This window comes from Manis pentadactyla, chromosome 3, assembly GCF_030020395.1.
Source record: "Manis pentadactyla isolate mManPen7 chromosome 3, mManPen7.hap1, whole genome shotgun sequence".
In the NCBI taxonomy this organism is placed as follows: Eukaryota; Metazoa; Chordata; class Mammalia; order Pholidota; family Manidae; genus Manis; species Manis pentadactyla.
The window spans coordinates 154,608,694-154,635,654 of record NC_080021.1 but is presented as its reverse complement, the minus strand read 5'-3'; the positions used below and the strand labels follow the sequence as shown (position 1 = coordinate 154,635,654).

At 41.3% G+C, this 26,961-nt stretch overlaps 2 protein-coding genes across 2 annotated transcripts in view; one reads left to right on the top strand and one right to left on the bottom strand.

The window, feature by feature from the left end:
* The window catches only part of PGM5 (phosphoglucomutase 5), a 185,128-nt gene extending 169,360 nt beyond the window's left edge, over nucleotides 1-15,768 (top strand). Inside the window, exon 11 of the mRNA XM_036928441.2 lies at nucleotides 14,295-15,768. Within this exon, the coding sequence (XP_036784336.1) occupies nucleotides 14,295-14,384 (90 nt within the window). The 3' untranslated portion in view covers nucleotides 14,385-15,768. The remainder of the gene's footprint in view (nucleotides 1-14,294) is intronic.
* A 3,229-nt stretch (nucleotides 15,769-18,997) lies between these two features.
* Nucleotides 18,998-26,016, bottom strand: TMEM252 (transmembrane protein 252). The gene is made up of 2 exons (XM_036928442.2): nucleotides 24,391-26,016; nucleotides 18,998-21,368 (listed from the first exon to the last, which is right to left on the bottom strand). Exons 1-2 carry the CDS (start codon nucleotides 24,666-24,668, stop codon nucleotides 21,131-21,133), a joined length of 516 nt encoding a protein of 171 aa, XP_036784337.1. The 5' UTR covers nucleotides 24,669-26,016; the 3' UTR covers nucleotides 18,998-21,130.
* Between the last annotated feature and the right edge of the window lie 945 nt (nucleotides 26,017-26,961).

Sequence of the window (26,961 nt, the reverse complement as noted above, 5' to 3'; positions counted from 1 at the left end):
GAAAACAGTAAAAGATTATGGGCACATAGAGGGACAAAGCAATGTGCACCAGAATCAATAGAAAATATAAAACAGAGGTGAGAACACATGAAAGATTCAGAGAGGTCTAATATAGTTTAATTAGAATCTCGAAAGAGAGAGCCTGGGGTATAGGTAAAACTTGCAAAGATAATAGGTGAGGATTTCCCAGAACCAATAAAGGAAATCAGTCCACTGATACTAGAAGCCCAGGCAAAATAAACAAAAAATTCACATCTGGACACCTCAGACTACAACTACAGAAAAACAAAGACAAAAAAATCCAAAGAAAAAAGTCAAAATCAAAGACAAAGTTGTTTGACTGACAACTAAATTTTCAACAACACTGAAAATCAGGAGACTGAAATAAAATATGATAGTCTAGAAATCACTTTTCTAAACCAAAAGCAAAAGAAAGACGTTTTTAGACAGACAAAAGCTGAGAGAATGGGCTACTAGCAGACCCACACCAAAAGAAATTGTCAAGAATATTTTTCATTTAGGAGGACATGGAACCTCAGAAATGCAACAAGAATAAACAGCAAGGAAAGCTAAAAATAGGAATTGTTTTTTGTGAACATTCAATGCATAGAACAATAATGTTTCATGGTGCTGAAAATATTTATCATATTAATATTATAGAGAACTAAAATATGCAGCCACAATAGCTATAAGCACCATGAGAGTGATTATAGTTAAGATATGTTAAGATCTTTGCATATTGTGGAAGTAAGTAAAGATACAAATTACTACTAGACTTTGAAAGGTCAAGAATTTACATTGTAATTTCTAGGTAACCTTCACAAAAAATAGAGTAAATGGTATGACTTCTGATCTGAGAGAGGAAAACATAGACTAACTTAAGATTCAATCCAAGAGAAGAAAGAAAAACTTGTGGGTCAAATAAAGAGCATATGAGATGGCAGGTTTAAACACAAATATATTCATTATTACTTTAAATGTAGATGAAATAAATACTCTAGGGTAAAAACAGAGCCTGGAACTTTGAAAAAGACAAATATAAGCTCATTATAAGAGAGACATCTAAAACAAAAATATAGAAAATTTGAAGGTTTAAAAAAACAGAAGAAGATATATACAAATAATAACCAAAAATCAAACTATGAGTTTCAGATAAAGGTCAAAACTATTGCTAAAGATAAAGAGGGACTCTTCAAAATGATCAAAGATCTGATTCCCCCAGGAAGACCTAACAAATTTAAATTATAAAGCAAAAAAATTAACAAAACTATAAGAAGAAACAGAGAAATGTACAATCACCCTGGAATATTTTAATATCCCTCTCAACAATTATTAGAGCAAGTAGATACAAAAATTAGTAAATCTATAGAATATTTGAACAACATAATTAACATGCCTTATTTAATGGACATATATAGATACTACACCAAACAACATGAGCATATAAATTATTTTCATGTCATAATATAATTAACATGTATAAAATTAAAAATAACTATATACAGGGGAAAAACATAATAGAAAGTGTTATCACAAGGGCAATTAAGCTAGAAAGTAATAAAGTGGATACAGGAACACATTTGATAAAATTCTCTTAAAAATCTATACGTGATAAAAATTCTGCAGGTAGGAATCAGAACAATGTCCCTTAATCTCATAAAGAATAATGCTGAAGAAAAATCTTGGGCAGAGGCTCTATGTGTTGACTGTATTTCTTGCTAACTAGGAAGAACAGTCTGACGAGTCCATTTAGAAGTCAAATGGGCTCGGACTGCGGAAGTACAAGCATTAGCTTTTACGTGTAATTCAAGTTCGTAACTTTTACACACTTCCCTGTGATTGCTATACTTCATAGTTATTCTAAAGTTTTCAATAGTGTACCTGGGACAGACAAACGTTTAAAGGCATAAAGACAAATATTTGTTAATCTTTCAGAAAATGAAAACTTTATCCTCAGTAGAAGGGCAGTCCAGGGTAGTGAGACACAGCACAACTCTGCAGTTAAATAATTACAGCACTGGCTGGGTTCAGATCTCAGCTTTGCCACTTACTAGCTCTGTGACTTTGAGCATATTTTGTGATGCTTCTGGGCCTCAGTTTCCTCATCTGTAAAATGGGGGATATTACCACCTACCTCATAGACTGTTATATAGATTAACTCACTCATAGAATAGGAATAATGCTTGGCACATAGTCATTGCTCAGTGTCAGATATTAAAAATCACTAAAGAAGAATCAATACTTCAGAACCCCAGGCACAAACTATAGATAAGGACAAAGAAGAGGCATTTCCTCTTACCAAAACTTTTACAAGCCAGCAAATCAGTTCTCTGTCTTGCTGTGGAGCCAATTCTATCGCCTGCGACCTAAACCCAGCCAGGAAACATAACATTTTCTGACTTCCAAGACTGCTCAGGCAAGATTGGGAATGTATTTGATGTTCAAATGTTCAGGCTGAATATTTATCAGGGGGAGGCCTCCTGGCAGCCATCAGTGACAGAGCCATGAATGCTGGGTTGGGGATGCTGCTGAGAGCCATGCTGTATCTCATTTCATGTTAACAGCAATTCTGTGAGGCAGGAACTATTATTAGCCTCCAAATTTCAAAAATGCACAGAGAGATTAAGAGCATTGTCTAATAAGTGCTGGAGATGGAATTAAACTCAAGCCAAACTGATTCATGTATTCAGTCACCATACTATGTGGCTTCCCATTTCACTTAAGTCTAAACATCTTTCTCTACCTAATGAATGGTCAAGCTGTGTATTAGCCTGAAATCACTGGTCTTCAGGGAGACCCCACAGTCCTGGTATAGGTTCTGCACTGGGCCCTGGGCTTGTGTAACTATAAAACCTGGGTACTCTTCCAGGGTGGTGAGGGTGTGAAATCAGCCTTAAGGACACCCTGGAACTCGGTCAGGAGCTTTCTGGTCCTGTATCCATAGGTCTCTTCCTGACTGTGTGAAGGAGCAAAAGCCTCACTTAGGAGCAGCCCTGTGGGTGTGCACTACCCTCACACCAACACACACACACACACACACACACACACACACACACACACATCACTTTCAGCAACAAGCTTCCTGTGACAAAGCATGGGTGACTACAAGACACCTGGCAAACCCTGGGGTCACAAACTCAAATGACAGACAGGTAACTCACCAATGTGAGTAGGGCAGAAGGACATAAAACAATAGGAAGTTGTTGTTAGAACTGGTGTGCCATTTAAAGGCATTCAATTCATGTTTTTAAGTATGAATATTAATTTTGTGCCAGCAAAAGTAAGTGATAATAGGATGGATCCGGTAGCCTGAATCTCCAGTCTGCATGTCGTGATCTAGCCTGTGGTTGTGTTGAAGGTGCTCCAGCCTTAGTTCATTTCAGTCACTGGTTTATATGATGACAGCTGTGCTTATACAACTGCCATCACCCCACCCCTACCCCCATTTGCAAGGCACACAGCTTTGAATGTTTCCTGTTCATTAGCTCATTTAATCTTCAAGACTGCTATGAGGTAAGCACCCCTATTTCATGTAAGGAGAATTAATGCTCAGGGAGGTTAACTAGCTTATGCAGGATGCACACCTCATAAGGAGTAGAGCCAGGCAGTTTGGTCTCAGAGTCCATGCTTGTTACCACTTTTCCATACTGCCCCTTCTAGAATAAGTAGCACAATACTTTGTAAGTATGGTTTCCAGACCTGGGTATGCATCAATCACTTGGGGAGTTTTCAGGGCTACCCCTTCCCTGCCCGGTCCCTAGATTCACTGAAACATCACCTCCATGATGGGAGCCCATAGCAACAGCCTCAGGTGATTTGTACCTCATCCTCAGGTTGGCGGTCTGCTGACTAATTTGGGGGGAGACCTCTGTTGATGTTTTCAATCCATCTCTAAGGAGCAAGGCTTCCTGGGATCCATATACCAAAAGTCAAACTTAATCACATTATTGTTCCAACCTGACAGACTCAGTTTTTAAAAAATGACAATGGCAACTGATAACTTAGAAGTTGGTTTCAGAAGTGGTTAGGGAAGGAGGGGGAAAGAGGTGGCAAACGGCTGCAAGGAGACCTTTGAATAATATGAAGTGGACAGTGGTCCTCCCCCCCGCCTGCTTTCCATCTTGCAGTTATATTTCTGCTAACAATTTCATCAGTGGCAGTAGAGGGGTAGGCAACTCTAGTTTTCCCCTAAACTGGCAAGTGTATTCCCCATCAAGGAAACCTTTGAAGTCTGTGGTGGGTATATCCAGTGAAGAGAAACATTGAAGACTACGATAGGGACTTTGGAAGAGGCAGGTAGAAAATGTGGCCTTCTGAACCTGTAGTCATTCCCCATCCTTTTGCAGTGTTTTTGGCGGCACTCAGGAGAATGTAAAGAGAGAAGAAAGAGGAAAAGGGAAAGAGTGACCAGGGGAGCAATTCTCTGACATTTAAGCTGTACACTCTCGGAGCGTGGTTTGTGTTTGCACCATGGTACAATGAAAGAGCACCCGGATTCTGCCCAATGACTTTCAGCTGTGCCTGCAGATGCTGGCCAGCCCACTGGCCTTCTCCCCTCTCTGTCCCCACACCATACGTCCTGTGTGGAGCCATTGGAGGTCACATTAAAATAAATTGGAAATCGGCTTTGTGACTCTTCTGTTTTATTTTGGATGTGCAACCGCAGTGCTGCCTTGCCTCCTAAAGTCCCAAATCAATTGCAGAGGTGGGGAGGGTGGTAGAGAAGGAGAGCGGGCCTGCCTGGTCAGTGGGGCTTCTCTTAGGCTTGTCCCTGCCTTCCCAAACGGTGCTTTAGTTTCTGCTGTGACTGAACTTCTTTGGGATATTGCATCTGCTTACATCTGGGAATGGCTTTCTCCCCTCAGGAGACAGCTTTTGTGGAGGCCTGTTTTCTGTTACTGACAAGATAGATAGGTTCCCTCAGTGTTGGGCTTGGAATTCAGATTTATCTACAGCCATTTTTCATATTTTATATTTTAGTTAATTTTAGGTCCACTTGGGATCCAGGTAGATATGGAGATTTATTACATGAAAAGGGATTAAAGTTCAGACCGTGGTTGTATGTATTATAATAAAGAGCAAAATGTTTGCAGTGCTTAACATTTTCACTTCATTTTTACTAGCAAAAATGTATTTGATTTTTTTTTCAATTGTTTCCCTTCTAGATGCTTCTCAAATGGGCATCTTTGTTACCTAAAATCTGGGCTACACTAAACAGGGCAGTGTCTAGCCCATAGGGCACCTGTGTGCAAAGCAGGTGCTCTCAGCAGGAATGTGCAGGATAATGACTCCGGAGGATGGCACCCTTACATATGGGAGGATGCAGCCCCTTGCTCTCTTCTGAGATGGATTTCTCAGATGGGCTCACATTTCTTCTGAGATGAGCTTGGGATGGATTTCTACCCCCACTCACCCCTTTTGGGCAGGGCCCCTTAAAAACTGTTCCTGACAGATCTCGGTACTCTGCTCTCCCTGTTACACTGTGTGGGTGTTCAGGACTTGAAGCACAGTGTAACCAGAAACTTTGTCCAACACTGCGATGTATTGGAAGCAAAGCTGGAGGGTGACTCTCAGTTTATAATTAACAGGTATGGATTGCTCTATGAGTCCTGCAATGCAAGGAATGTCATATTTCTCTGTTGTATGAATCAGACTATCTCTAACAGGGCCACCCCTGTCTGAATGGGCAGGGAGCTCAGTAGTGGCCATTTGGGGTCCCTCCCCTTTTCCAGCTCAGCTAAGACAGTGCAGAGGGGATGGAGGCAGGGGGAGGGTGCATGCTGTCCCAGGGAAGAATGCAGCACTCAGGGGCTGACAGTGCTCCCTGCTGCTCTGTGACACCACATCTGCATGCAGTCCCTGCATCTGCCCAGGGCCCTGCTCCGTGGTCCTTGCCACACTACCACTGCCTTCCTTCCCTCAGTGCCCCCTCCATCCTCAGTGGTGCTGCACCCAAGGGGTTCCCCCCTTTTCCAGAACTCAAGTTCTTTTCCCTTTACTGCATTCCTGGACTGCACAGTTTTCCTTTTCTTTCAACTCTGGATTATGAAGCATTCACCCCAGCCCTTGCTATTACCACCCAAGCACCTACTACCATTTCACAAACAGAGAGAGGTTCCTGGCCTAAGAAATGCAAAAGCCTGGGCTCCTGTTTGGTTTCAGGAGGAACAGGTGGGTGAATGAATGGATGGTTTCATCTTTTCCTGGTGAAACTTCTTGATGAAGGGGTGCAAAACATGAAGTAGTTTCTCAGTAGATCACCCACTGCATTAATTAAGTTCTCAAGAGTACACCTGGTTACAGGATTTCCTACTTTTTTTTCTTGTAGCATTTCATGGGCAAGACACATATTATGAGGGAACAGACACATTTAAGAAAGATTTTGCCTTTTACTAACTTAGAGTTTAGTTGGAGTATGGTAGAAGAAGAAAAAAACCCTACAAATTACTGTAAATCATGTTAAAAAGGAATCAATAGAGGAGTATATTAGGGGTTCAGAGAATAGAGAGATCCTACCTGGGTGGGGTAGGGTTAGCAGAGCGATTTCATGAAGGAAGCCTGGAAGGATGGATGAGATTGCAACATTGTTTTAAACGGACAGACCAGGCAAAACTGGAGGCTCAGGCTGAGAACTCAGTTTAAGGGGTGCCATGGGGTAAAACAAGGAGCAGGCAGCAGACTGAGGAAGAATTGTGGAAAGGAAGCTGAATTCGTTTCCCTTGGCTGCTGTAACAAATTACCACAAACTGGATAGCTTAAAAACAGAAATTCATTCTCTCCTGGTTTGGGAAGCCAGCATTCTGAAATCCCATTGTTGGCAGACCCTCGCTCATACTCCCTTTGGAGGCTCTAGGGGAGCGGCCCTTCCTTGCCTCTTCCAGCTTCTGCTGGCTGCTGCTGTTCCTTGGCTTGTAGCTGCCTCACTTCCATCTTGGCCTCTGGCTTCACAAACACCTTCATGTGTGTGTGTGTGTATGGTCTCTCTCTGACTCTCATAAGAACTTATGATAGCATTTAGGGCCCACCTAAATCTAGGATAATCTTATCTCCGACTTTTTAATAACATCTGCAAAAATCTTTTTTTTCCCTAAATAAAGTCACATTTACAGATTCCAGGGGTTAGGACCTGTTATCTTTTGTTTTGGTGGGGGGTAGGGGATGGATTATTCTGCCTGTCAGAGAGGGTAACACCCAATTCTGAAGAACCTGACAGCTGTGCTAAGAATGACTGACCAGGTTTGGGGAGTTATCCAAGACTTTCCCATCAGGAGGTCGTATGAACAAGTCTGGTCCAAAAAGCTCACTCTGGTAAGACTGAGGACAGTTAGAAGACTCCTGCAGGCTAGGGGTGGGAGAGGACCGTGTAAAGGAAGGAGCAGTAGCATGAGAAGGAGTGGATGGATGGTGGGTTTGGATGTGGTGGAGAGAGAGAGACTCAACAAAGAACACATCCCATCTAGTGGATGGAGAGCTTAGTGGGCTTTGCTCAGAGCAGAAAGGGGAAAAGGTGGACAGTGAGCTGATTTGGTGAGGAAACTGATTTTGAATAAGAGTATTTGTTTTATAAGGAAAATAGCATGTTCTCACTGGTGGTAGGAAGCTGGGCAATGATCCAAAAATCAAACTTTCAGTGGGTTTATTTTGTTAATGTAATTTTGTTTTAAAATTTTTATGTATTTTAGAGCACAAAGAGACCAAAGTGAGCTCAAGAAATCCAAAAGCAGGTCTTGTTGTAGGGCAGGTCTCAGAGACCAGACCTCGGCTAAGCTGTTGGTTCAGGTCCTCCCAGCTGTAGTTAATAGGTCTTTAGTTTGAGATTACTGGGATTCATGCCATTCTTTCCTCTCTACTAACTCTTATTACTTCCCTCTTCTCTCTTTAATTTTTATTTCTCCCAGTTTCTTTTTGCATTCTTAGAATTCGTCATCTTTCTCAGAGTCTCTGCTTTCTCATAACCCCAGATTTCCATACTCTTCATGGTTAATTATAACCTTATGGTTAATTTTGTTCCCACTGCTAATTGCTTCATTATTTCCTTACTTACATTTTAAGCCTTGAGGGAAATAATTTGATGTGCTGGTTAAGTTTTGCTCCAGACTATATGGCAGATTGCTGGCCAGCCTATGGATGGCTGCCTATGGAGGTCAGGGACCCACTCCTGGTCCACTCAGCAATGGCCAGGAGGTAGGATCATGTGTTACAAACAAGGCAACCTAGCTTTTGACTGGAGCAAAGAATTTGACAGGCACAATAATCAGCACATGTTAGAGCAGTGGTTTGCGAAGTGTGGTCCCTGGACCACCAACTTCAGCATCACCAGGAACTTGTTAGAAATCCATATTCTTGGACTCTACTTCAGACCTCCTGAATCAGGAACTCAAGGGTAGGAATCGGCATTTTAACAGACCTTCCAGGAGATTCTGATGCACAGTCAAGTTTGAGAACCACTGCTGTAAACTGAAAAAAAAGTACATCATATGAAGTAAAAATGAATGTTGGAATGAAATCGTTAGAGAAAGTCAGGCAGTTTAGCTTCAACCAAAATGGGAGTATTGATGGAAGCTACCCCAAAGAATCAGGAGAAAGTGGCATTTGTTTTAAATCCTTATTTTATTGACATCAGAATGTTACTGTTTTCTGCTGTTGAATGATCTGCATTCTCTGGGTTATATTACCTGCCCCAAACCATAAACTAGGATGAGTACTAATATCCTCCCCACAACAGTACTTCCCTGACCCTCCCTATTCACACTCCTCTTCAAGACCAGCCTAGTGCTGGGTTTCCTCCACACATTCTGACAAATCTTGCTTAATAAATGATTGAGTTTTGTTTTTCTCCAAAGAATCAGTTAACTATTTACTTTGAGTCTTGTGACATTCAGATCATTTACACCTCTCCTGTCTATTGCAGGTCAGGGTAAGAAGTTCACTTTGTTAGCGGGTTTGTTTCTATGGCTCTAATTTACATGAACATGAATTAAAGTAACAACAACAACATAAAGAGTGAAGATGGGAAAGCAAGTGAAAGAAGAAGTCCTTTCTATCCTTGCAGGGAGGATGAACAGGTCAAAACTTAACTCAGGGTGGGCACTGGGGTGCGCTTAGCTGGTGAAAAATTTTAAGAGGCCCCAAAAAACTCAGTAATCAAGATAAATTATGTAATGCAGTATTTTTAAATTGAAATATAGTTTATATGTTAATTCATCAGTTAAAATATACATTACTAAATGCTCACCATGATAAATGTAGTTACCATTTGTCACCATGTAATGCAGTGTATTTAAAAGTTGAAATCAGTGCAAATAAAATCCTTGATAAGTAAAGTATCAACGTTTTAAATAGAACAGGCTTCAATTCCCTCTTTGCCTGGTAGGCTTATTAACTCGAGATGATGGCCAACATCCACCCAACCCTCCCAGGTAGAGGGAGGACACTGGAGCCACGGCTTGAGTTCTGCTGAACAGATATGTTGCTGACTCAGTTTGCAGCAAGATAAGCACTCACTGTTTCCTGCTCCTAAGTGTACAGAAGCTACATTAAGCATTCCAAGGAGCACTGGAATTAGAAAATGGTGCCATATTCCTGACTGATTAAAGTCTCTCTTGGTTTATTCCCTTTATTCACGAAGAGTCACCTGGGGACTTCTAATCCATCCTCATAACCAAGAATACTCTTTCTCCCCATCCATAGTGGGGATGGCTGCTTGGTCCTATCATCCACCCATCCTGACCCCTCCTCCATGGTAACCACCAGTCATTGCTATTTTATTCATTTTGTTTTGTTTTGTTTTCAAATTCTACAAATAAGTGAAATCTGCAGGATTTTAATCTTTAACCCTTCTTCTCACTTCCCACTCTGAAGGCCTTTCCAATTAATCTCCCTCTCTCTTTTCCATGATGCACAGTTGATGATAAGAGAAAAGTGTCTGGGATTCACATGTATCAAAGCTGTGATCTCTAAAGAAAAACATGACAGTGAAAATCCAGTGATTCTTCCACTTGTGCAGAATTCCCTTCATAAATGGCCACAGAAGTCTCTATCTGACCTCCTCATTTTTTTTCATCAAGCTGATACAGCATTCATTCATTTGACCAATATTCTTTGATTGCCTCCTAAGAGTAGGCACTTTTCTAAGCCCTTAGACAAAACTCCTCCTGCCATTATATAATAGCCACTAATTCTAGCACATGTATATTTGCACAGGCAAGGAAAAATTACATTACTCTATGATCCTTACTACTGTATGATCCTAAATTAATTATGAGTTGAAGTTCTCATTCCACAGGCAGGCAAAAAATTCAATGTTGTGCATTTTTAGAGACCTATCTTAGAACTCTGTAGGGTCATCTAAACATCTAAAGACTTTCTTGTTTGTTGGAAAATCGTTGGATCTGTCTGGTGTTCAGTCCATGGTTATTGTCACTGATGCCCTTCCCAAACCCTCACAGTCCCTTGAAAGCAGATAGCTCCACAGCTTCTGTGCCAGGTTGGCCTAGAGCTCATTCTGCAGGGTTGGAGGGGGTCCCCATGTTCAAGGTCTTTCTCAAATGGAGTTTCCAAAAATGTATTTCCTTCCTTTTAGTTTGCATAAATACCATTAAAGCCTTCTTCTTTGACATGATAGCAAGGGACAAGTGCTTGGTTCACTAATCCAAAAAGAGAGTTAAAAGGAGTAAAAGGAGTGATTAAATATATACATATCTTGACCATTACAGTTTAGCACAAAACCTGTAAATGTATGCTCATTTGCCAAGCTTTTCATCTTGGTCCAAAACCTTTCTTTCAATATAAGCATACTATTTGGCATTGTGATTATCTTTCTCTAGGATATTTTCACTCATAATTCATTATATGTAAAGTTCATCTTTAACTTCTTTATATCAGTGAGAACTTAGACACTGTGAAGTAATTTGAAGAAAGAATTTTCTATTCTTTTTATTTTTCCCCAGTATTTTATAATATCTCATCTAATTTGGCAGGATTAGCTAACTGCTGTTACCTAATTCTTCCCAAAACATTCAACCTAATTTTCTTTTTCTTTTTAATTGAAGTATCATTGATATACATTCTTATATTGGTTTCAACTATACAACACAGTGCTTCAGCAGTTTCCCATTTTATTAAATCCTCACCCCCACTAGTGCAGTTACTATCTGTCAACATAGGAACATGTTACAGAATCATTGGCTATATTCTTCATGCTACACTTCCATCCCCTTGACCGACTTATGTTATGATTAAGAGTTTTTGTGTCCTTTTATTCCCCTCACCCTGCCCACTGATAGACCCCAAACCCTCCCTCATGGTAACCAACAGTCACCTCTCAGTGTCTGTGAGTCAACTGCTATTTTGTTCATTTTGTTTTGTTTTGATTTTAGGTTCTATAAATAAGTAAAATCATATGGTATTTGTCTCTCTCTGCCTGGCTTGTTTCACTAAGCATAATAATCTCGAGGTACATCTATGTTGTTGCAGGATTTCTTTCTTTCTTGTGGCTGAATACTCTCCATTGTATATATGTACCATATCTTCTTTATCCATTCATCTACTGATGGACACTTTGGTTGCTTCCATATATTGGCTATTGTAAATAATGTAGCAGTAAGCATAGGGTGCTTAAATCTTTTCGAATTAGGGACTTCTGTTTTCTTTGGGTGAATTCCTACAAGTAGAATTACTGGGTCAAATGGTATTTCTATGTTTTGTTTTTTGAGGAACCTCCATGCTGCTTTCCATAGTTGCTGCACCAATTGACATTACCATCAACAGTGTAGGAGGATTCCCTTTTCTCCACACCCTTGCCATTTAACCTAATTTTCATAGAAAGAACTCTTCCTCTTTAAACATATTTTATACATTATCACTGGTTTACTTATAACTTAATAATTGCATAGTCTCAATAACAAGTACAACATGCATTAATATATTTAAGAACTGACTCTTGATAATACATAACCGTTGGAGGCAGGAGGTGACTATATAGAAGAGTGATGTATTGGGCACAGACATCCAGTGTGCTGTGGACACCAACTGGATTTTACAAAAGAAATGGAAACCATAGGTTCATCTGTAGAGTTCAGTGGAGATCAGTTAGGACATTTTACAATTATTGCTTAAAACTGTACTCCCCTACCCTCTTTCCAGTAAGTACCACCAATTAAAGGTATGGAATAGAAAAATCCTTAATCTTGAAACTTACAATGATGCAAAAGAAAGAACAGGTCTTAATTTTTCAGTTCTTGAAGTTTTGAATTCGATTTCATTACATTTTCTTAAATTGGTAGGGATTTTAAGTTTATCTTTATTCACCCTCCAAGACCTCAGATAAGTAAATGATTTTAACTTTATTCACTATTTTCACTTACCCTGTTGTATACATATGAATGGGGAGTTATATAGACAAGAAAGGGAGGAGAGGACAAAGAAGGAAAGAGGGAAGAAAAGACAGGAAGAGGAGTGAAAGCTAATAATCTGATTTCTATACAGAATGAATGCTTGGCTCCTAAAGAATCCAGATGCCCCTATATGGGCATCATGTGGAATACGACCTGGCAACATGTACCAGTATGAAATTTTCTGAGCATCAGTTGGGTTATTAAAAAGAAAATAAACCCTCTGTTTCCATGGATCAAGTTTATGGATGTGGAACCAGCGGGAAGCAGCACTTGTCCAGTTGTGAGATGGCTTCTAGCTTCCAAGATCATATCTGAGCTTCTCCATCTAGTCATCTTCATAGAGTAATTTGATTTGATGTATTTGCCCATAAATGTATGACTGACTACTGAACTTGCTGCTAGAGCAGTCTTTCCAAAGCACAGCTCTGATACATCACCTTTTAGCTCAAAAAACTCCTACATTTCCCCTTGTGTAATGAGTGAATTTCTTACACTTGTCCCTGGCAATCAATTAGATTCCCCCATACAAGGCTTTCTCACTTATTGCTCAGTACTGCCCAGTATCTACACTCCACTCTAGACACTCTTGTGCTGGTACTAGTGCCCTGGGTGTTTGCTTATGATCTTATGTGATTAGAATGTATGTATTGCCTTCATCCTTATTTCTGTTAGGAATAGATGACAGCTACAAGGAATAGAATCTCCCTCTCCTTTCCAGAAATACTGGTTTTATTTTCTTCAATATGGAATCTTTTTTTTCTTCCTCTATGCCAGTATTTCCCAAACTTCTTTTTATCAGTATCCCTATATTAGTATCTGTCTTTAAATGGACAACTTTGTTTTCCCTTAAATTTAGTTATTTATTAGAGAAAGTTTACATTAGTGCTCTACATGGAAAAAATAATATGCTTTGATAAATAAAAGCTCACCATAAAAATGAATTCAGAAAAAGCATGCAATGATATTATCTTCCATCTCAGGTAACTCTTGCCTGAGGCATGCTCTGTCTTAGTTTAAGTGTTAAAAATTGGAGCAGTTTCTCCTTGGTGAAATTCAGAGGATTTCATTATTAGGAGGATTAAAGAATGGAAAATAGAGTGACTTTCTCAATTTTTTAAGTAACACACCATGCCCATGAGCATCTAAAAATACTTCCTGTACCATCCAAAGTAATCTTGAGTGGTATGTGCTGCACACTTTAGAAAACAGTGCCTTATTCCTGTGAAATGATAAGCAGCCAGAGGGAAAGAAATGATTCTTATTCCTTTTCATGTCCCTCACCTTTCTAAGCATCTACCCCTTAGGCCTCTAAGCCACCTCACCCCCTCCCAGGGGACACTCAGTTGCCTCAAGCCACCGACTTATTTCATGGGAAGAAATGAGCAATTATTTCTGCAGCACTAGCCAATGGATTGGTTTTCCTTCCCTGAAACAGCAAGATAGTAGGTTTTACAGGCCCATGGTCTTAGGATGGAGAATGAGTGCTTTTCCTCAAGTTCATGGGTGTGTATGTGGCAGGGGTGTACATGTATGTAGGGGAGGCAGTATAGCAGAGGAAGATGCGGGGGTTTCCCTGAACTAACTTAATTGACAAAGCTGAGTCCATGAAATGCTCCAGTGCTCTGGTAGTTGGCTTGTGCAGTTTCTTATTTAAGATCAACATTTTGGGAAGCTGGATAAGACTTCGGAGATCATCTTCCCCTCCATCCCCCTGCCTGGCCCACTCCAGTCTCCTTTTGTGGAAGAGGAAATCAAAGCCCAGAGAATAGGTATTGTACCCACATGACTCAGCCTGGAAGCCCCAAATTGGACTTGAATCCAGATGCGTGTGATAGAAACCCATCCCAGTGGCCCTCCTGTATCTGACTTGAGCTCTTCACAGATTTTCTTCCTTTCCAGGCGGTGCTGAGTCCTCTCATAGCCATCGCGCTGAAAATATCCCAGATTCACGAGAGAACCGGCCGGAGGGGCCCCACTGTCATCACCTGAAAGGAGGCAAGATCCCTCACCAGGGCCGGAAGGGAACACTCGGCAGGAGACACTCTACCACGCCTTCTTGCTACCTGTTTGTGCCTCTTATGACTTTGAAAAAAAAACAAAAGATAATTTTCTGGTTAGGGGGTGGGGCTTAGATGGGAAAAGAAAAAAAATCTGTTTTGTTTGGGTTTTGGTCAGTTCCTCCAAATGCGCCGGGGTCTTCAGTTGTCTGTCAAAGCTGCACTGTCATTTGATAGCTATATTTTGTCACACAAAGGAACCTCCCTTTTTAAGAAAGAGTAAGTGGGCTGGGAAACTGTTAGTCATGGCATCTGTGCAGCATTGGTGCTGGGGAGAAAAGGTCCTGAAATAATGGAGGAGAGCACAGTGCCAGAATTGTGCTGATCCTAGGCCCCAGGCGCTCCTGGAGGACCTAAGGCTCCCTCAGCATGGGGCAGCTGTTAGGCTCTCATCCAGGTCGGGTCTCCCATGGGGAAAAGCTGTAGAGCTCCTAACCGCCCCCCTCACGCCCACCAGCTGCCTGAGGGCCTCCTCTCCCACCACCCCTTCTCTAAGGCCCCTGTGCCACCTTCTCTCACATCCTGTAAAGCTTTCTACAGATCACAATGGCACACCTTCAGCAAAATGTATTAAAGGGTGTTTTTCTCTCTTACTCTGTAAATATTATTTTAGCTGTTAAACTGGCTGCTTTCCTTCAAATTCAGCCATTCATCATGCTGGGAGGAAGCAGTTTCTGGGCAGGACTCTACAATTGAATGCTTAGTATTTTGTGGACCCTTCCCTGATTATATCACATAGGTTGACACATGGGTTTATACTAATTCCTCCTGGGAAACAAAATACCATCATGTCTGCTATCTCTGACTTTATCTCTCTCCACTATCCTATCTCCCAATAAGGGCCTATTTTAATGCACTTGTTTGGACACAGTTCAGATCTTGCTTAAAAAGCTGTAAAAGGAGACAGTGGAATGCTATAAAAGTAGGAGATACAATGGATGCTGGAAGAAGACCTTACTGGTGGGAACAGTTAGATGGAGGAGAGGGTTCTCAGTGGCTTTCATTGCTCTGGAAAGGGATATTGCAGCTCTAGCAGCTGCCATCTGTGCTCAGCCCCAGCACTTGGTGCGTGGGACCTGTTTGCACATGTTTTGCCACCTTGAGAACAACACTCTCACTTATTGTGTCATTTGTGCAGATGACGTGGTGTGCTTTGACGGCTAAGCAATCATGCCTTATTGCTGTAGTCAAGATTAGTGCAAGAAGGGGAACATTCCCAGTAAGGTATTTGTTTCCATTTTCTATCTATGCTTCTGTCAGAAACTTGCTAGGACATTTAGTATCCAATAAAAAAAAAATTCCTTATTTCAACCTTCTTCAAGGTCTGTGGATTTTTGCTTATTTGTTTGTTTCACCATTTGATAAACTCCAATAGTGGTCACTATTCTGATAAATGTGCCTTTTAGAATACTTGCAAGGGCTGTTTTTCATAATTATGACCTTGGGAATTTATTAAATAAATGGAACAGAAAAGACAATTGCTCAAGACTGCTTTTGGGAGCCAGCAGAAACTAAAATGGCATCTAGTCTTACATAAGTATCTTTATTTAAAAATAATAGGAGGGTGCTTTGAGCTGAGATTCTAAAGAACTAGTTATGAAATTTACCAGCAATGGAATATAATTTCCTTATAGTTTTGGTCCTCATCATCTTTAAAGTCCATGATGGCTGTCTGTTCACTACTTAGCTCTGTGTTGGTCAGCACAATTAGATGTATTCTTAGGCTTAGACAGCTGAAGGTAAGAAAATATTTATTTTTCGTCAAGTTTCTGAACTTTTAGTCATCTCTTACTTTGAGGTTCAAATGTAAATTAATCCTCATTTAAAATTGTTTAATTCAGTCTGTCATGTGTGTCCAGCAACCCAAATATATATTAATCCATTCACTCAGCAAACAGACTGAACAACTACTCTATGCAGAATCCTGTTTTTGATGGAAAACGTTATTCCTGCTCCTATGCATTTGTAACTGAGAACAGGAGGCTATGAAAGATACATGCAAAGAATCGTAGAGGCACAAGCAGTGGGTGGTAGGCGTTCCAAAAAGTTTGGCTCAGAGATGGCAGGACATTGGGTGCTTGAGGAGTTTCCCAGAGAGCCGTGTTTCCTGGAAATTGTCACCATTTGTATAATTTCATCTGGGGTGAATGTAGCAAGAAAAAAGACTAGGAATTGAGAGGGAGGATGGCTGGAAAGGAGGTTTGCTCTGGGTCTAGTGAGTTGTCTTGGGTAAGTGGGATTGAAGCAGGTACAGCATTATAAATATCAGGCAAAGCACATGCTTGAGCCCAGCTATGCAAAGAAGCAGCTATACAGCTCTCTATTTTTACAGAACCTTCTTTCTGCTAGGTTGCCAAAGGGAAAATCCTGTAGTGGCTCTAGAAAACAGCTTTCTCTGGGACCTGCTCAAATTCACATTGGCAAGGTGTTAGCCCTGCTTTCAATAAAATCCAAGCTTCTCTTGATGAGCTATACATGCATGTTTCTTGCCTTATCCTCTGGAGAGGTAAAAGATAAGGAGTCACTCTTCTGCATATAATGTTCTTTGTGTTCTGAAAGATGGAGCACCACCCACTGGTCTTTCTTAAGAGTAAATGACTGGAGAGGTCCAGAAATTCTGTGGGGACCACAGGAGACAATCATAGAAAACACTATGGATAGAGTCAGGCCCACTCTTGTGATCAGCTAATATTGAGGAGTTGATACCATGCACCTCCAGAATAATGACAAGCCACAGTCTGCATAATGCAGTGGTTTCCAACTAGGGCAATGCTACTACCCACCCAGGGGGTATTTGGAAATGTTTGAGCATATGTACCAGGGAGGCATTTAAGGGGAGGGCACCAAGGGTGTTAAATATCCTACTAGTTGTCAGCCAGTCTCCTGGGACAAAAAGTTTGCCTCATCTGTGAGTCTTCATTAGCTGATTTGGAAAATGAGTAGGCAGCCATTATTAAAATGAGGTCATGTATCACATCTTATGGATCCAAGGTGCAGCCTACATCCACAGTATTCATGGGACAAATAGTGTTGATGATGTTGCAGGCTGAAGGGAAAGACATGACGTGAAGGCTTTCTGCACAAGAAGCCTCAGACTGATGACCAGTCCCATGGCAGCACATTGGGCTGACAGCTGGTTGCACCAAGCCAGTGTTCTCTGCAGATAATACAGGCAATGACAGGGATAATGGTGTGGGGACTTGTGATTGGCCAGCTGTGGGTCAGTGTAAGGTGTAGGATTTACTTTGGCAGCAATACCCATCAGCCATGGCAGGTGTGGGAGTCCATCACCTGTGGGAACTGGTAGGGACATAACAGATGACTCCATTTTGTTACTGGCTCATGCACTGGGTACTCTTCAAACATGTGGAACACTAATATCCCAGACACCTGCCTTGAGGATATTTCCATTCCTGAGTGGAGAAGTGTCTGAGAAATCATGTGCCTTTGGAAATGATGTAACTGCCAGTAAATCAGTCTTTGGCCCTTCAGTAGTTATGAACAGCAAGAGATTATCCCAGGCGTTGGAGCTTAGCAGATGCCTGTTCCACTCTGCCCAGCTGGATTCTTTATCAGTGGAAATGGCTCATGTAGTTGACAGCCCACCTGGTATGTGAATCAGCCTAAGTTGTGATGAAACATTATAGAATGTGGTAAGGTATGCATCATAAACCCATGTCTTTATCATCTTTCCATGTCTTTTTAACACCCAGTATATGCCCTGCAATATAGGTGAGCTGGGAGAGATAACTCACCAAAGACTACATGTTTAAGTAGAATTGTGAAGGATAGATTGGATTTTCAGTAAAAGTACTTGTGAGTTTTTGAGTTGAGGGGCCAAAAATACACACATTATATCTCAGATATGCAAAAGATGAAGCAAAATGTGTTCTATACCTGACCTTATCATGCTCATCTTCTGGTGGGTGGGTACTTAAACTAGCTATTCTGAAGGCTCTTATAAGATTAATATACTGGAGAGCCATCTGAGAATTTCCCTTCCCCATCGACACATGAGCCTGCCATTCACATTTGAGAGGAGAGAATGAGTAAAGACTCTCCACAGTGCAGATTTACCTCCTTCCCACTTTCTCATCATCTCAGTGCCCACCCTCCATTCACAGAATCATGGTTCTCAGCCCATCACCATTAATCTTATAAATTTAGGGAAAAATACAGGATACAATGTCTACTTCCCCTGAGTGAATCCTCGAGGGGTGGCCAGTGAACTTTTACTAACTACAACAGATACGTTTCTCTGACTTGCCAGTGGGTTTTAATTGCTTGGCCTCTCAAAGGTAGGGTTTGTTTTGGGTAATACCAACGTTCCTGATGCTTGTTAAAAAAAAGCAATAAATGCCTATTAGTAATATTCTTTTTCAGAAAACACCTGGCATGTTTTCTGAGTCAGTAGTTAATGCTCATAATGTTTGCATTTGCAAAAAGATTAACGCATCTGGATGCAGTGTTAGTTCCACATGGAGAATAAAAGTTTGACTTATGTTCCCCTATTGACTTTTTTCTTCTGATACAAAACAATGGCCAAAATACAAAATTTGTTGCAGTAAAGAGATTAAAACAATTTCCTTATGTAAACTATAATTAACATTTGTTTCACATAATTACCAATAGTTGGAAAAACCATCTATTACAAATGCAGACTCTGGATGAAAGCCCAGCGATAGAGCTTGTTGAGGTCAGTGAATGTGCTCAGACCCAGGACTCCAGGGTAGCCATCTTAGTAGAGGAATAGAAAGAGATGACCAGAGAGGAGTAATAAATTGCATTGCTAATAACTGATCACCTTCCTATTGGATAACCATAAGTGACTTTCATACCCAGTTATGCCCTTGATGTCTAGGACTCAAATCTAGCCCAAATTCATGCTTCATATAACGGGACCTGTATTTCCTTTCTGTGGCTTCCTTTGTACTTGTCAGGACAGCTTAATCTGTGCACTCAGCACTAATGGCAAGAAGATGCTACAGAGGTCCTACCCCATCTTAACAAGCCTCTTCAGCCTTCCCACCACTGTCCAAAGCCTCACCTGTGCCCGTTCACCAAGGGCTATCGATACATTAGGAAGCATCTGTCATCATCACTATAATGATCAGATGAACCTACACCATGAGGTGAGGGCCAAGCAGTTAGGCAGAAAGCATGGGGGACTTACTTACATTTTAAGAGAGAACCTAGCAAGTGACCCTAGAGCACCTCTGCTGCCTGTCCAAGGGCTCAAGGTATCACAGCAACCTGGTGCTCCACTTCCTGCTAGGGCCTACTTTCTCATGGGGGAGAAAGTCCAACCTGCTCCCTGGGAGGAGGCAAGTAAAACAGGGTTAACCTAGCACAAAAGTCTGTGCTAAGCACGGCCCCCCATACCTCTCTGTGGACCTTTCTTCATCCTCCTGTTACAGGAAAGTTCCTTAACTTCTCAGTCTCAGTTTATGCATTTGTAAAGTGAGAATAACCATAGTGCCTATCTCTGAAGCTAAATAAAAAGCATAAAAATTTCATAGCACAAAGTCTGCCATATAAAATGAATTCCAAAATTGTTAGCTATTAATCCCAGCATAAATTCCTCACTTGATAGAGGAGGAAATGGAGACCCAGAGATACAGTGGTTCTTATACAAGCTCTAAAGCAGGCTGCATCTCCTCCCACACCCTGCCACCCAATTTGTCCTTTTGTATTAAAACATATAATAAAATATAATAAAGCTGAAGAGAAATCACTAGGTTTTAAAATAAATGTCCCAAGTCTAAAAATGCATGTATCTTGGACGCAAAGAATTTCCTGTTAATACTCAAAGTACTACAATATAGTGAGTGTTCTTTCTTTCAAATTCTAGAGATTCACAGGGGGAAATACATATATATGTATATTTTAAAATCTTTCAAGATCTAAGTCAAATTCTATATTAATATAGCCCATGGTTAGTATGTTTTTTTTCCTGAATTATGAATTTTTAAATATTCTATTCATCTTGAGTCTTGGAGAAATCTTATCAGATCTGCTTGTGTAATCAACCCATTTTTAAAACACTCATTTAAAATTTCATGTTTGAAACATTTTGAAAGAAATATTAGTCACTTTCACACAGAAATAAAATACACATAATCAAAGTAATACAAAAATAAAATTCATGGGTTCCAAGGGCAAATCTCCCACAATGTGAATTACTGTGTCAATATGGTAATAAGGTAAATGGGGATAACTATGAAACCAGCCAGTAAAACCCACATTAAATGACAGTGACCCTTCATTTCCAGTGTAATTCCCCTTTGTGACTATTGGGTGAGGACACGAAGGTGTGAAGGCATAGTACATGAAGGCACATGACTGTCGCCACAAGCACACCTATTCCTCCCTGTCAGCTGAGGTGATGGGAGGGGAGTTTCTGTAAGCAGAAAGCCTCTGTGGAGCAGAGCTCTCACAACAACACTTTTGCAGTCCAAAAGCTCACTTGTGCTGAGATAAGTGTAAATCTTTTGAAATGTTTGCTTGGTGCTGACCATGCCCTTCCAAGGCCCCTATTCTGGATTTGCAGGACATGCACACCTGTGGAATTGCATAGCTGTCACTCAGAGCTCTCATGCAGGGTCCCCAATGTGCCTTCCCCCCTCCACAGTCCCTTGTCAGCATTTATTATTAGCAGCTGTATCCCGTGAGTAGGCATCACAAGTGCTGAATTTCCCCAGCTCCAACACTCTGGGCTTTTCCTATCAGCATCCTGTCTGCTATAGACTCAACGTAAGGTGGTGGAGCCTCTGGGTGGACATCATTTCCATCCTCAGATTCAAGGCCCATCTCTGTGTACAGAGGTGGAGGAGCATCCAAAGTCTCTCTCTCTGCAGGACAGGTTTGCTTTTCAGCATCAAGATCCTCTTCATAAGCACGGGGGTAAAAATTTGGCCTGGAGGACAAAATGCCACAAACATACATGTGTTATTTAAGTGGTTAATGCCAAAGAGGCATATGTCTGCCTCTCTCAAATCACACTGTGTCAAGTTAAACTGTTAAGAAACACTGATTTTGAAGCAGATGTACTTCTTCCCTGGCATCACCAGTTTTTTTTTTTTTAATGTGGTGCTCTTTCAGCAGAACCCTCTTCTTCAGCAATAGGATGTGGGCCCCTATTGTCATATTTTTTTCAGTGGGTTATTGCAAGCTCTCCCCTCTTACTCACTGGCACCAGGGACTTTCAGGGTGAGCTCCTTATTGGGGGCAGGGGACATGGGGACCTAAACTGGAACTTCTCTCTACCCAGTTCAGTCTGTTCACATCCTTATTCCCATTCACACACATCATCTTCCACTCAGTTGCGCTCACTGTCTCTGATCCTCATAGCCAAAAAAATAATGAATGAAAGCCAGCTCTGCAGATTCCTGAACTACAGCAGATGCTTCTCTCTTTCCTATCACTCTTCTGAGTCTTAGCAGCTAGTCTCCAAAAAAAAGACACATTGCTCAAACTATTTCAACTGACAACTTAATGTAGATTTCAGTTGCAGCCCTTCCATGCTAATGGCTAAAGGAGTCATTCACACAGACCTGAGGCACTTGGTAATCTTGCCCAGCATAGCTAATTGCTATATCCTTGTGGTTCTCCAACATGAATGGGATTGGAGGTGGCAAGGAGGTGAGGAAGAGAGAGGGTGAGCTTTACTGAGTTGTGTATTTATAGAGAAAATCCTTCCTGTGCCTGCAGTCAGTGTTTATGGTGTGTAACCACAACAGAACAGAGACGGCCATTTATGGCCACAGCTCTGTTCCAAATGTTAGCAGGCCCAAAGCCAAACAGCTGAAGGAGCTGTCTACTGTACTTCATACATCTCAGACTTCACTCGTAAGAGCCAAAGTGGTGTCACAGGGCACATGCGTAAAGACGTCAGAGACAGACAGGTGAGCTGTTCCCTGGGGTGATTTAAGAAGCTCTGGGGTGACTGCCGCCTGCCCCCAAATCCCATCCACCCTCCCAATCCCCACACCCCCCAACACCAATTCACGCTGCCTGTGCCCTGATCCACCTCTGCAGACCCATTTGCTTTGAAACCTCTACCTGGGTTCCCATTTTGAATGCAGATGCTTCTGAGAAATGTACCTTTCCACTGATTGACTTTCTAGCCATTGTGAATGGGCCAGGCATCAGTTAGATGCAGCAGAAAGAGACAGTAATTGGTAATTGGGGCGTGTCATGATGTCTTTAATCTACTTTAAAGTAGTTCAGCACAGTGTTATGCATGTGTTAGTAAATTTAAGTTACATCATAAAGGTAATCACACTTATCAGGAATTTATACTCTGGAGATAATCGTCTTAACATTGATATAAGAAAAAATCAATACTCTAGAAGCAGCTTCTGTAATCACTTCAGTTACTGTAGTTTTTTTTATCAAAGCCAGAGACCTTGCTAGTTAGTATAATAAACACTGGAAATTGGTTTTTATTATTGTAATTAGTATCTTATTAGTTATCATAATAATGTCAAAAATCAACCATCCTGGGTAAAATTACTTATACTCAAGATACATTGAGTAGCTAAATTATTTTGAAGAGGGCAAAATTATTTATGAAGTCTTGCAACCTGTACTTTTAGGATGATGCAAGAGGTTTTATCCCTAAATGGACTTGTGTTCAGCCAAGAATTAGGAGGTTTTTGTTTGTCTGACACCAACCATAAGGTTAACAGTATTTTTTAATGGTAAAATATACATAACATGAAATTTGCCACTTTAGCCATTTTAAGTGTACAGTTCAGTGGCATTAAGTGCATTCTTACTGTTGTGTAACAGTCACTAACTACCATCCATCTCCAGGACTTTTCCATTATCCCAAACTGAAACTCTGAACCCATTAAACACTAAATCTCCATTCCCTCCTCCCCCAGGCCCTGGCAACCACTCTACTTGCTGTCTATGAATTGACTATTCTTGGTCCCTCATAGAAGTGGAATCATATAGTAGTTGTCTTTTTGTGTCTGGCTTCTTTCACTTAACATAATGTCTTCAAGGTTCATACATGTTGTAGCATATTCACCTTTTTAAAGCTGAATAATACTCAACTGTATGTATATACCACATTTGTTTATCCACTCACCCACTGATGGACATAGGAATTAGTTCCCTTTTGGCTCTTGTGGAGAAAGCTGGTATGAACATTAATGTTCAAATATCTACTCAAGTCCTTGCTTTCAATTCTTTTTTGTATATACCCAGAAGTAGAATTGCTGGATCAAATTAAAATTCTATGTTTAATGTTTTGAGGAACTTCCAAACCATTTTCCACAGTGGCTGTGCCATTTTACATTCCCACCAGTGGTGCACAAGTTTTCCAGTTTCTCCACATCCTTGCTATGTTGTTTTCTGCTCTTTTGATAATAGCCATCCTAATGGGTATGAGGTGGTAATCTTACTTTGCGAATATTATTTCCTTGACTGAATGAATCTTTCATGCAAGGTGTGATGAGAGCATCTGAAAGGACAATAAGCTGGGACTACACTGAGGTCATGAAGAGGTTATGGGACTGATTTTATGCCTGCTTCTTCATGTGTAGTGTGGCAGAATTTGGTCTGGGACTTGCTTTCCTTATAAACTGGTAGCCAGGTTTTGGGGAATAAGTAACCATCACCTGCCTCTAAAGACAGTTCCCAAGATACAACAGAAGAACCTGAGTTGGGCCTCTTAAATTGGCTTAAGTGGGTTTTCAATTTGCCCGGGAAATTGTTTCTCTGAGATAAATTCCCTCTACTTCATGGTTTTGCACAGAGGCAGCAGCATTCTCCCTAGTGACTAACTCCAGGATAATTCCCTGACAATAAAGTTTTAGTTCTAGACATACAGCCCCCTGGGACATGTAAATTGCTCCACAGTGGGATTAGCTTTCTAAGAACTCCACCCCTCTCAGCCCTTCTCAGTCTTCTGGCAGCTCAGCACATACCTGTCCACTGTGGCCAGGGTCAGGGCCCCACAAGCAAGGTGTTGTCTGAGCACATGGCTGAACACTCCTTTGCTTTCGCTTGCCTGGAGGTAGGTGCTCCAGAAAATTCCACTCAGAAGGATCACAAACCCCAGAGGTAGAAACAAATAGGCCAGGATTAGGTTTCCCTGACAGCTGAATATGGAGCCTGAGGAAATGAAGAAGGCCCCCATGCAGATCGTCAGGAAGCCCATCAGGAGGGCAAGGGCACAGAGAGCTAGACCAGTTCTGTTCTGCATCCCTGCTCCTTTGGAACCCAGCTCCCTGACCCTGCCACTCCCCAGCTTCCCTTGCTCAGAGGGAATGCTCTCAGTAGCCGGCTCACAGCTTTATACACTCTGGGACCAACTGGCCTTTGGACAATTAAATGAAGCAGGCATTTAGAAGCTACTCATTAACCATTCAAAGTAACTATAATATCCTTAGAGGATTAACCTAAAAACACAGCATCGTGTACTGCAGGAAGGAGTGACTTCTTATAGTTGCCTTGCTCTTCTCAGTAGGAAGGACCCTCAGCTGACCCCAGTTATTTATCCTATCCTTTGATTAAAAGGGTGCTGGCCTCTTAATCTCGTTGGTGGGTAATTCCCACGAACACTAGAGAAGTTAGAATTACTGATGAACTGTCTTTGTGCTTTGGCAAGGAGTCCTTTTCTGATTTCTTCTTTCTTTCTCTGTACTAAAAAGACACTTAAAGATTTTAACAGGTTTGTCTTGTCTTTCAATGAATCTCCCTTTATTGCCCTCACATGATGACACTGAAAAAAATTCAAGAGAAAAGCCCATGGGGTGAACTTCCTGATTCCTTCTCTGTTGACAAGATGAGCATCAGCAGGAGGGAGAGTGCTGGACAGAAGGACTGTGATAGACAGAGCTTGGGAGTCTGGGGGGATTCCGTGGATGGATGGAGACTTCTGCTCTGATTCTGGTTTTTTATCTTTCCCACTGCTGGGACCCAAATGTTGAAATGCCCTGATTCCGTCCTTTTTTATTTGATGCTTTGGCATATTCCTGCCAAAAGTCTCCTGCCCAGAGAGACTCTCGGTCACTTTTGTCCAGATAGATTATCTTCAGTTTCTCTTCACTACTCCTCTACCCCCTCCTCCATTACTATTATTTTCCATTTACTTTCCCAACGGATAAAGCAGTTGTTTGTGCAACGCCCTAAGTAGTTCCACATGCGCCCTTTCCTTCACACCCACATCTTATCAGCTCTACCTTTGCATTGTGGGCTAGATGAGAAAGAGAAAGACACTGGATCACAAGTGATGTAAGGCACTTTCCCATTTTGCTTCTTATCCTCTGCCTTGATTATCTTCAGTCCTTATCTTGAACTAGTTTCATCTTCTAGTCTTCATATTATCCTTGAACTCTTAAAACAATCCTTTCTCCCTTCCCCAGTTGGTCTTGAGGATTGGCAGATTTCTATTTTGGCTATTGACCCTTGATGATCTTTGCCTCCTGATATCCATGTCCTCTTAAGTGTGGGCTGGACATATTGAGTGTGGATGGACATAGTGAGTTGATTCTAACCAACAGAATATGGGAAGTGTGATCAGATGTCACTTCTATGATTAAGTTACAAAGATGGTGACTTCTGTCTTGCTAGCAGATTCCATTGCCCTTGTGGCTTGTACTCTTTAAAAAGGGAAGCTTTCATATTGAAGAGGTCCACATAACAAGGAACCGAGGACAGCTTCTGGCCAACAGTTAGTGGAGAACTGAATGAAGTCTTTAGCCCATCAGCCACTGAGGAGCTACACCCCGCCAAAAACCATGTGAACCTGGAATCAAATCCTTGCTTAGCTGAGCCTTGAGATGACTATACCAAAGCAAAACCTCGATTAAGAGACCCTGAATCACTTAGTTTTAAGCTAAATTTTGTGACAATTTGTTAGGCAGCAGTTGATAACTAAACCAGGTCTTTAGGGACTTAGAAACCACAGAAGACAATCAGTGTTAAATGTTTACACAATACGTGACACACAGGAAGTGCCCCATCCAAGTCAGCTATAGTCTTTTATAGTGGTAGTCGGCTTACCACTGTTGTAATTATCATTAATGCTGTAATCCAAAAAACTGGGAAAGGCTTAGGATTCCCAAATGAAATGTCTGCATTAGGGGCTGGGTCTCAAGAACAGGTAAATTGTAGAGCCTCAGAGCTATTAAGTGTTAGAGTAAGGAAGGGTAGCACTCTAAATGAGAACTGCCCACCTTTAGTTGGGCTTCTTGTTTTAAAACAATCTGGAGGATGAATCGTACTGAGCATATGACAGTTCAGGCCTAGTTTCTGAAATCACATGAGTATCTGAGCAAGGATCTCTGCCTTCCCACCTCCATTCTCAGTAAGGATAAGAAGTGCCTTGTATTTTGTCAGATGGGCTCTCTCCCTCCAGTGCCCTTTAAGGAGACTCCTGTCATTCCAGAGCAGGGTATTTTTTTTTGGTGGTGGTGGTGGTTTTTTGTTTGTTTGCTTTTGGTGAGAAATTGGGTAGGAAAGCAAGATCTGGGAGGCAGCGGGAGGATTCAAAG